This window comes from Curcuma longa, chromosome 2, assembly GCF_044706935.1.
Source record: "Curcuma longa cultivar G26 ecotype Majalengka, Jawa Barat chromosome 2, ITB_CL_G26_1.1, whole genome shotgun sequence".
NCBI classification, from domain to species: Eukaryota; Viridiplantae; Streptophyta; class Magnoliopsida; order Zingiberales; family Zingiberaceae; genus Curcuma; species Curcuma longa.
Window position 1 is genome coordinate 15917530 of NC_133862.1, and position 12439 is coordinate 15929968.

At 35.6% G+C, this 12439-nt stretch overlaps 1 protein-coding gene across 1 annotated transcript; it reads left to right on the top strand.

Annotated features, from left to right (window-relative positions):
- Positions 1-1697: 1697 nt before the first annotated feature.
- LOC141822445 (uncharacterized protein At5g19025-like) lies at positions 1698-2535 on the top strand. The gene has a single exon (XM_074709895.1). The coding sequence runs from the start codon at positions 1698-1700 to the stop codon at positions 2406-2408; it is 711 nt and encodes a 236-aa protein (XP_074565996.1). The 3' UTR covers positions 2409-2535.
- Positions 2536-12439: the final 9904 nt, after the last annotated feature.

A 12439-nucleotide genomic window follows, 5' to 3' on the forward strand; every position in this document is an offset into this window, starting at 1 on the left:
TTGGAAGGTTCTGTTCCTGAAAAATTTTTGTCTGACAAGAATTGAACGGAACAGAATTCCAGGCACCTTCAACACAATTTACAAACACATTAGTAAGCATGTCATGAACCTAATTTAAATCTTTCTAACCACATCAAAAGAACTTGGTTGAACTCTATCATTGATGTATGGTTACATTAATAATTTTTTTTTCTTTTTGATATTTGATAAAATTATTTAAGTTAAGGTGCTAAAATAAAAAATATTCTAAAATTTTAAGTCATTCAGAATACTATAAAAAAGTTCTAAGTTAAATATCATATTTTTCTCCTTTTTTTTAACATACACAAATAGCAACAATTAATAAAAAAAATTTATATAAGCTATCGAAAAAATGATGACATGTAAGTTAGGTCAATAATAACAATGATCAAATCATGTAAATATTAAAAATTAATTTTTAATACCTCCGTTTAAGGTAAGATTGTTTATTGAGGCATGAGAGTTTTCCTCCCCTTTATTTTGTGCTATGCCCCCACAATATTTAAAAATATTCAACTTTAGTGAATTTGAATTGTGCTATTCTAACTTCAAAGAATAATGACACTAAAAAACTGCCTAAAATTTTAATTTTCTAATCTCTATAGTAAATTTAATCAATTAAAAAGGTCATCTAATTAACTAATTGTTCAGAGTGTAAGTCAAATCGATTGAATTCTATCTCAGTCAATTTAATCATATAACTTTTAACAATTAATTTTTAGAAATTCATCAAAAAATTGTACATAGGTTGAAAATTCATGAAAATTATTAGCTCCAATAATAATACAATAAAATTTTCCAAAGTATAATAGACATTTTCAAAAACTAAATAAACTTATGGACAAAATGGGGAAATTTCAATATGTATCTGTAAAATCAAATAAAACGGTGTGCTTTTTAGAAACTTCGGCATGGCTTTATCATAAAACTTGACATTATCTTTTAATTAATTAATTACCTTGCTAATCAAGGCGCGCCAATGATTGTAGCGGGACAGGGTACTGATCTTCGCGGCCGACCCAGTTGACGCCCTCGCCTACTATTGGACGACACCGAGGCGAAAGCCTACTACTCTACTGGGTGAGGATGGGTGGGTCCCGGTTGCATGTGGAGGGTTGGCGGGTGGCTCGTGGCTTGGTCCCAATCCCGAAGGAGCCGGATCATTAACGGCACGTGATACGCATTAGAGAAGGCGGTTCCTTTTAATGGTAAAAGCATGCGCATGATTTGGGATCTGCACGTGCTATGGTGGTGGTCGGCGCGGCGGCGGCCGCGGCGGTCCTCACTAGTCACTATTCTATATGAATAACTCATTAAATTTGAAACATATTTTAAAAATTATAAAATATTTATGAATAGACGTTATGAATAATATTCACTAACAAATCTTATGTTAAACTTATTGTAAAAAAATAAAATAGCAATCAAACAAATTTAAAAATATAAAACATCAAAATAAATTAATATTGAAGTAAAAAAAATAACGTAAGTTTAAATAACTCTTAATTTGATTTTGACTCGGTTATGTTAATTAAATATTTGAAATAATATTCAGTTATACTCTTTGTTAATTAATTAATTAATTAAATTTAAGAAAAATAAGTGCGAAGAGTTGTGTGCGGCAAGAGAAAAGGAAGAGGGTGGCCGTGGTTCTACGGTCTACCCAAGCACACGTAATGTTCCTCCGCCCTTTGCCATCCTCCTTCCGCCCTGCCACGCGCCGCCACTCCTCCTCTTCCAAGTCGTCGAGGCGCCACTCCTCGGCCTCCCGCGGCGGCGGCAGCGTCCACCGCCACCTCCTCGCCAGCATCTCCATCTGCGCCGCCTGCAAGAACTCCCCCTCCGCCGCCACCCTCGACCTCCTCATCCTCCTCCTCGCTCTCTTCTGCTCCACCTTCCTCGTCGGGTCCTCCCTCGCCCACGTCTTCCGATCCCTCGCACTCCTCCTCTCCGCCGCCTCTTTCCGCAACGCATCCCACCCCTACCTCGTCACCCTCCTCCTCCTCTTCCTCGCCGCCTCCCTCGTTGTCGCCGTGCTCTCCTACTCCCGACCCTGCTTCTTCCCCTGGTTCTTCCGTCGCCGCTGCGGCAGGCCTCGCTGCCGCGGCCTCAAGAAGGCCCTTGAGTTCGATGTCCAGCTGCAGACCGAGGAGTGCATTCGCTCGCCCGACCTAGCGCAAACCGCCGCCTGGAAGGAGATCGACGATCTGCCTTGGAAGGGCGAACAGCAAGGAAACAATCCCGATTACGAATGCCTGCGAGTGGAGCTCAGGAGGATGGCTCCGTCCAATGGCCGTGCCGTGCTGCTCTTCCGCGCACGATGCGGCTGTCCACTCGCGAAACTCGAGGCCTGGGGACCCAAGCGAAGCCGCCGGAACAAGAAGTGACCTCCCTTAACCCTGTTCTTCTATGTTCCCTTGTTTTGTGATCCTAAAGATGAACTGCTGAAAATTTTCAGATCTAGTTCTTTAAGCCAGTATTTTTTATACAAAATCAATAAAGATCACTAATTAAGTAAGAGATTAATCGATTCCCTTTGGTTCTCGACTGGTGGTTGGCATTGAAAATTGGTGAAATTTGTCTAGAAGGTTTGCATCACCACATGTGCATTAACTATTGCATTACGAGGACTAGGGATGTAAATCAAGGGTTTGTATAAATTAGATGATCACATTCTTGCTGATGCTAGCTATTCCGGTCAGTCAAATTAAATCGATAAGGATTAAACATTCTGGCTTTGGTATCAATCCATGATTTTGTCAAACTGGCCTCGGTCTTTTTCCTGTTATAAATTCTTTCTGCTGGATGTTGGATTATGAGCATGACCTTAGCTATACAAAAGTTATTTCCCTATGAATAAATAGTGATACATGCTTTGACAGACATGCTTTTAGATTTCAGAAGCAGAATTTTAAAACCTGAAAGTATCTTATAGATAAGTGTTATGTAGGTGTTTCTTTTCAATTCTAGAATGAATGCAATGTGGATTTTGACTGAGACTGAGATCTTTGGTCAACATCTATCTTTGCAGAATTCATACATCCATAGTAGAGCAGGATTTTTTAAGAACTGAATAACTGTTTCTATAATATTCAACTTGATTTTTCCCTACAAGGGTTCACTTCTTTCTGATCACATATCTGCACTCCAACATTTTGGCACACATTCTATTTTACTATCTTCTTTCTTTATTATGTTAATTAGTCAATCCCTCTCAAATGTTAATTATTATTTTCGTGATCACTGCAGTTTCCCGATTTACCTCCTCACAAATGGTCGGGGGGCCGATCGTGTGGGGCCGCTAAGGTGGCGGATTCCACCTTTTGCAGAAGAAATCACTACATTTAGGTTAGGGGATGGTTGCCATCTTTGCCTTTTTTTGGGGAAAACAATAAGGTGTATAACAAACACAATTTATCATGATACTGCTCTATTAATATATGGAGTTACTGTAGGATATAAACATGCTCAAAGATGACCAATACATACTATAATTATAAAAGTGTAATCTAATAGAGTGGAAGGCACAAGAGGGTAGAGTGAGACCAAAATGCATGTCAATGGAATAAAAAGTGGTGTAATTTATTTGAATATTACTTGTAATATGGCTCAATGGAGGATAAGATTTATCTAGCCCATCCAAAATAGTGGGGGCAAACAAGGCTTGATGATGATGACTTTTGGTTTCTCCAATATGCCTCACCATTTATGTGATTAGTGTTCTGTAAGTGGTAGCCGTTTTAAGGCACCATAGGCTTTTGTTGCTCAGTAATTAGCACACCTCAAAAATTTACCACAAACTAATGAAATTCTATATAGGACAAGTTCCCAATTTTTCGTTTTTTCTTTCTTTTCTTTTCTATTAAACTTGTCTAATATGTGTTTGTTGCCTACATCTTTGTTCCCAATCCCAATAATCTTGTCATAACAACCAATGACAATTTGTCATTGTGAATACTAGATTGACATTATTATCTGACATGTGTACAACCATTTCCTCAGCCCATTTATTTTCATCATCATCAATATATTTAAAGATCAAAGATCAACGAAATTGTGCAAATCATGACAGGCTTAATTATTTGATTGTTCTTTACTCACACCAATTATATGATCTTTGGATTCTTTTTCTTCTAATAAAATTTGTTTGCACAAAACCACTTCATAAGATGCTTATCCTTTCACACGAAATTACATGATCTAGATTTCATACAACACTTCATAAAAATTAGGCTAATTCTTGTACTGTCTCTATATTTTTACCAAAATGCTTTTGAAACATTCGTATTATATATTGTAAAATTTTTCTGGTTGTTTGGAGTGGAAGAGGATGCTAACAAGACACTCATGACTTGATGGATAAACCATGTGATCCAATATTTCAATGAAATATATATTATATTAAGCTGCAACACATCTAACCATTTCTTTCTTGGTTCTAAACTCTATCATATCTAAATCATCAATGTGTTTGGAAAAATATATACAATTATAAAAGTTGGCCTGTCCAAGCTCTTTTGAACTTAAATCATCCACTTATTTCCTGTAGCATGAGGTCAAACAAATGAGTCACAGATGGAGTCCTGTTCAATATAAACATGGACTCTTTGATTGCAATACTTTGATTTAATTACAATAATACCAAAATCATGATTTCTAGTTTTTGAAGATACGGACTTACACATGTTGCTTTCATTATTAAATCAGTCACATTCGTTTTCACAATTTTTCTTCAAAAGCTTGTTTAGTGATTAATGTAGATTGTCTAAATTGTATGAAAGCAAGAACATCAAGAGACTCTAAACACCACCTGAAGAACAGTAGACTAGAAAATTTTATTTTTCTCCACGTTGATCCGTAACCATGTTTAATTCTAGCTCCTTTTTAAGTAATGTAACTAGTCTATTTGCATGATAGTTATATAGGCATGATTTCAAGAGCCAATTGGTATCAATTGGCATGATAAAATGGATTATTCCAGCTGTTGCTCATGCCAACACAATTTTGATGGACCAATCAAGACAAACTCTGTCTCGTTAAGTTGATTCCGTCATCATTGGCTCTGGACATTATTGAGTGGTTTTAAGAGCACCAAAATGTGTCCAACCTTTGGATCATGTGCTAGCTATCTACCTCCACCATCCTAATCCTCTAGACCGTCATCTAGAAGTTATGGCATTCAACATTGTGGAACAAAAGGTTAACCTTTGCACTGTAATGCAATTGTGTTCTTTGCAGCCACTGCCATGGTAAGGACCCCAATTTCCTCTCCAGCATCCTAGTTTCATCCAAGACAAAGAGATCCAATGAAGAGCTTGCTTTCATTATGAACTTACTAAAGGTCAAGATCTATGAGGCGTTGCTAGAGCCTGGCTAACCTTCGTGCTGTTCTACCTCGAGAAGTGCTGAAAATGCCTCAGCCTTCCTGTACTTGCCAATACCTCTCCTTCCACTTCCTTGCTCCTTGCTCCTTGCTCCTCCACCTCTTTGCCTCTGAAACCTAAAAGTTTGCAACAACTCCACCCTGCTTTTGTATGTAACATATGCATCAGCATGCCCACCAATGAGGATGCCTTCCTCGTTTTCAATGATCTCAGTTGGATTGCCTCCTTCCTACCTCCTAACCTGTGCATTCAGTTATGAATTCATCTTAGACCTTGTCCACACTCGCAACTTCTCCTTCATCAGTGCCATGTGCACTCTTGGCTGAGTACATCTACCAAAGCCTTTGGAAGATGTGTTAATTGCCCTCAACCTTGGTGGGTGCAAATCCCAGGCTGCAGAATAGCTTTAGTGGAACTAAATCAGCAAAAAAACTTCCGCAGCAAATGAAAGAAATAAAAGGTGGAAATTTTAATAAGTGGCAAATGAGAAAATAAAAAAACAGTGAATAATGGAACATGGCAAATAAGGAAAAGTTCAACAAAAAAGAATTTTAAAAGAGAAAAGGAGAAAAATAATAAATTTTATGAAAAAGTGGATTAGTTTAAAATAGAGGGTAAAGATTTGAAGTCAGTTTTTGAAGCAGCACCTCATGATCTTCTCCTGTCTTTCTCATATTGAAGTATCATCAAGGCTAGTCAATAATTTTTGACAGTACTTTCCTGTCTATAGTTTTCAAAGTATCTTCCTCTTTGCCTCAAGCGATGCTGTTGATAATTTCTGGAACAAGATTCCTGATAAGATTTATTGTCCTCAAATAGTAACATGTTTTAGTCTTCTTCCTGTTCAGTATTGATGTCATTAATTTTGATAAGCAATATGGATGTAGACGGTACTATCTCTTGATGTGTTAAAATACTTCCATGACTGACTGTTTTTCCCAAAATTTTAAGCAATATGTTTATGGTGTAACTTACGCAATGGACAGGATTAGAGAGAAAGGAATGCTGCAGCTCTTGTGGAGCTGCTATGCTTTTTAGAACTTTTAACTTTATTTAGACGAAGCTAAGATTCATTCAGCTTCTCAGAATGTTTTCCAGAAAATCCTGCATATAGAAAATATTAATTAACTTGATGCCTTGAAATTTTCACCAGCTTATATGTGATTGTCTTGTGTAGATAAATGATCTCAAGTTTCATTTGTTGGCCATTCATTTAAAGACTTTTGACTAAAAGTCAGTTGTTTGTGGTTCTGGAGCAAGTAAACTGATAAAAATCTGATTTATATCTCTTTATATTTGGATCTAGTATCGGTCCTACTCATACGCACTATTATTATTGTTTATGAGCTATATAGTTCTACTTTTTCCGGATAATAGGTGATCTTTCTGATTATCTTTATGAGGATCCTTATATTAATATTACTAAAATGCTAAAATTGTTTCCTTGTCTGTTGCAGTGTCTTCGGTTTGTACCCTAGTTGGATTTTGTTTAGGTGAACAAAATGCATTCATATATAAACAAGGTCTTCCATGGCTAAATGCGAATTTAAATGCTTCTGTTCTCCCATGGTTTAAGGATGTCATGAAAACTCTTATTGTAGTGCTCAGAATTTAGTTGATGCAATATAATCATCCAATTTTCTTCTGGAATCCTTTATAAGATCCACTACCATTTCTTGGGGGTTTGATGCATAATTGGATGCTAAACTTAGGAAAGAGAATATGGATATTTAAGTAATATTAAATATTTTAAAACGTGAAGATCAAAGGATCCTTGTTGATAATAAAGTAAATTAATAATATTTAGGGACAGTTTTTTTTGTCAACTATTTGATGAGCACTTTGCTGAACATTATTTTTTAGAAACTACAAGGTACTATAAATTTAGGAATTATTGATTTTTAAAACATTAAATCAAACGGGGCTAACTATATTTGAAGCAAAGGTTGGTAAAAAATGTGCATCATATAGATATATTGTTGAAGAGTTTGGAAGAGTCTATTACCAAGATACGTTATTCAACTTTTTTGGATTTTTTTTTACTGATCAATAGGTAGAGAACCTGTAAAATGGAGGGAGTATTTGAAGCCCTGTGATATCCATAGATTTCTTCCTATCGAGAGCCGACTGACTCTGATATCAATTGTAGAATTGTTGCGTGTGGGAGAGGGGGTGAATTATATTCATTGATTCGATTCTATTATATAAAATTGATAACAAAATTAAAAAAAATAAAACACAATTACCCAACCTCCCATGATTAATACATCGACCTATGTATGAGAGGTGTCTATCTACTAGTGATCTCCTTTCTAGAACTCTTTTTGGAAGTAAAGAAACCCGTTTTATAGTCAAAGTACAATGGAAAAATATAAAGCATAAATAATAAGACAGAATAAGCACAAACACTTGAGTCGAGCTGATCTGGAAATCCTGAACGTAGCACACCTTTCCTGAAACTTTCGTAGTCACACGAGTAGAGCTTTGGATGCATTCACAAGCACCATCACCAAACCTCTTATTATCGCCTTAAATGGTATAGAGAGGTCCGGGTCGTCTCTCTCGGACTCAATGACCGGATATTTATTCTAGACTGTTGCAGGGTATTTATTGTGTTTTGTTCATCTAACTATCTACAACTTTATTTATTTACAATTTAATCCTACAATTTACAAAAGAATACTAAGTATACATAATACACATTCCTAATCATACAAATAGCATACACAATGAATTTCAATCACACAATATGCACAATTGTTTTAACATACAATATATAAGATATTATTCACACAACATGCACAATATTATTCACACAACATACATTAGACCACCTACAAAATGAATCCTCATACAACAACTAACATACACATACAACAATATAAAACATACAACATACAAAATAATTTATTCAACCATGAATTAGATTTACAAAATCCAATTACATATGATTACAACATACACAACTAAGGTTCTTTACATTCCTACAAAGTCAACATACAACAGGAATTCCCTATATACAAACATGTACAACATTGGTTTACAATTCATTGTTCAAGCATTATTCAAATATACAACTCCGCATAACTAATACAACAATTACACAATTAAACTCGCTAAGTTACACTAATTTATAAACAACTACAATCTACATGTATCTATTCACACCACAGCATTACTTGTACAACACACAGATTAAATTATCTATAAATAATACACTAATAAGTCAACATAGTATACATGTATTTTACAAAATAAACAACACCTTATTAACATTATGCCACAACTAATACAATTACAATATACACAACTAAATAATTTATTCCAATTCACAATCAACAATTCGTTCAACTAATCAATCAATCCATAGACTTATTGGGTATTTACAAATAGTATCACAAAAGAGTAACAAACAATGCAAACAAATACTCTAGGGTTCCAAATTCTGCCTAACATGATACCAAAATAGCACTGAACAAAACAAAATCAGGGGGGGTTTTTGAATTACAAGAACTGACAGAACACAAAGAACAGGGTATTAACAAATGGATGCTAGGGTTGGAATGAATCAACTTCCCAAATCAATCACGTAGCTACAGTGACATCCACAATCGGTAATGTAACTCCAACAAGGGAATGGATCGCGCTGGAGCAAACCACCCACAGCGGATTTCAATCAGAGTGAACACTGATCGGAGCCCATCCTCTGCCGCCGACGCCTAGCTGCAAACCACAGACCAAACGTCAGCAAACAAGAACAAAGAACCTCTTACCTTGCTCTCTCCGGTGGCTGAATGATCGAAGTTGATAAGGCGTCCCTTATCAGGCTTCGGTGGATGCGGAGGAACAAAGGAATGACTGGAGCAAACCACCCACAGCCAATCCCTTGGAGTACTGCCGTTCACCAACTGCTGGAGCAAACCACCCACAGAAGTTGATGAATAGGAGGGAAAAAGGGGAAAACGCCGGAGCGAACCACCCACAACGCCCCCTTTCGCGTGCTGTTGGAATTGATCGCCGCTCGCTGACGCCGATCGCCGCCTTATGGCTGACCGGGAAGCTGGAGTAGGGATGCGGAGGGTCGGAGATGGACGGAGAAGTGCGATGGAGGTTGGAGACGGCGGCAGAGAAGTCGCGTGATGAGAAGAAATCGTGAACCCTAGCGCCGCGCCTCCGGTAACCCTGTGAACCGGCGTTAGCTTTTAAACGCGTGCAGTGAACCAGTGGAACCAGTTTTCAGTTGAACCGGACCGGCTGAATCAGGCTTTGCTGAATGGGCTGGGCCGAAATGGATTTGGACCGGACTTGAACAGTGAATCGGGCCGAATTTGATTGGTTTGATTGAATCAATTGGATTTGGCTAGCTTTAATCTGATTTGGGTTAAATTGATTTCCAATTCGAATCGGACTCGAGCTAATTTGATTTTATTTTTCACAATTGAATTTCCTTCAAAAATAAAGTACAGCCAATTAAATTTTATAAATGCCATAAATTAATGAAAATTATAATAAAGCTCAAAAATTCATGCAGGATAAGAATTAGCCCAACAAACCCTATTTATGTTATAAAATATAATCAAACCGGTCCAATCTAACCCTAAATTATCCCTAGAAAATGCTAATTATCAAATCCCTCACACTTATTCTTTCACATCCCGTGAAAGTAACTAATACACATTTATTTTCCACCCTACAATATCAATCAAATCAGAAAGTTGCAACAATAAGTTAAATAAGAGTGTCAAATCTTAGAAATCTAAGCAATCCAGAACTCAAGTCATACATGGATCAACAAAATAGCAAATTCAATTCACCCTAAATAAATTGAGAATGATGACTACAAAAAACCTCACAAGGATAAAGAATGTGTGGTCGCTCATCCTCATAATCATGTAAACAGTGGGTCTCTCTCAAGCTACTTATGATTCATGCACTATCATATGCTTGCTCTACTTCTAATCTCCACCACTATCATATGCATAAAATCACATAATCCATGAAGATTTATTACCAAAGAATAATGAATAGAGAATAAACAAAAGAATAAGAAATAAGGGGGAAAACAATATGTAAGGGAAAAATGAAGATAATAAATACAAGTGGAAGAAATGGGAAAATGACATGCTTCATAAATGAATCAATGTAATTATGCCAGATAAAACTCAAACCAAGCTAGTGTGGGGTGCTAGTAGCAAGGTAACAACTCCTATCTCCTACTAGACTCTAAAATATCGACAATAAAGCTCCTAATAGGAAAAATAAAAATTGCTAAAAACTCACTACCAACTATCCCAAATGATATCACCAACTCAAACCTTTATTTTTATTTTATTTCAACCAAAAAGAACCAAACTTTTTTTTTCATTTCTTTTTTTTTTCGAATTTGTTTTTTTTCTTTTCAAATGTTTTTTTCTTTTTTTCTCTCTTTTTCTTATTCTTTTTTTTCAACAACCTACATTAAAACAAAATGAAACAAAAAAAAATACAACCAACTAAAAATAAAAAGCAACCAAAACAAAACTACTGGTCTGTCAATGGTGAACTCTCTCTACACACCCCCACACTTAAATTTTTGTCCGTCCCGAGCAAAATATCATCTCAGCAAGTAAGGTTCCCACATCCAAGAGAAAGAAATGAAAGAGATGGTAGGAAAATGAAATGATATACAAGAGATGAATTATTCAATACCCTATACTAACAGAAAGAATAAAAGAATAAAGGAATGAAAGAATGATTTTCATGAAATTATGCAACCCTATGGTAATGTGGCCTTGACAGAATTAGAGCAAGTTCTAGAGTTACATTACCATAAATGCCCCACAACAATAGAAATCAGGCTCATTCCTCACTAGGTAAAAGAAATAGTCATCATCTCAACTACTTAAGGTAAAATCCATCACTAAGTTGTATCCTCACATAATCCAAGAACTCCTTCATGTCTATAAACCTCTAGAATTTGACAAACTTAGATAACTAAGTTATCGCAATTCCTAAGATGATCAAGTCATGTAGGGAAGGAAAATTTATTGTGGAAGAATCATAAATAAATAAATACAAAAATCCTAAACTAAGTTATTCATTTATTCACAACCTAAGCTAAGAAAGAAATAAAAATCATATATACATCCTAAACTAATCAAATGAAGTGATATACACAAACAATAAAGAATAATATATACATCCTACTAAAGACAAGAAAATAAAACTATACACATCTTAAACAGAGAAAAGAAAGAGCTATAAGCAAGTATACACATCCTACTTAACAAAAAGAACTAAAACTATACACATCCTACTTATACACATCCTATTTACAGAAAAGAATCAAAAGAAAATAAAATAAATATATACACAAAAGAAAGAAAAACAAGAAGAGATAATTTACTCCCCTTTCCTTGGGAAAATGGACCGTCGCTAGAGGAGTCCCTTGATTCCTGATCGCCCTGGGTTCTCAACTCTACAGACAGATCCAGACAACATAGAGAAAGTGATCCTAGGGACTCAGTGCAATTCCCAACACTTTCGTGCACCTCTCCAATATAGACAAGTCACGATCAAACATTAGTGCACCTTCAAAACAACATCCTCAAGCTAATCCCCTATATTCATTTCTTTAAATTTTGACACTTAAAAATTCTTTCAAGTATGAAATTTATTCCACAAACATGTTCAAATATTTTGATTTTCGCTAATGGTGCATTCGGTATGGAATAACATTGAAATAAAATGAATGAAAAATGATTACTTATCCTGGTTGCTAGAGCAAAATAATATATTAAATGAAATATTTTATAATATATTTAAAATTTTATTTATATAATTTTTTTTATTAATCTACGTATAATCTAATCTTCCACATAATATATTCACTCAACAGAGATGATTCATTGGAACTCAATAAACCATGTCACCCTTCTATCTCACTTAGCTTTTAATACCCAATTGATCTAGTTAATTTGATACATTAAACTTGTCTAATGTCTAAAATAATATATTTAATAATAATAAAAATATAGTTTTTTCTCCTCTTTAGG

Excerpts from the sequence above, each read along its gene's own strand:
- LOC141822445 (XM_074709895.1), top strand. The coding sequence starts at position 1,698 with ATGTTCCTCCGCCCTTTGCCATCCTCCTTCCGCCCTGCCACGCGCCGC.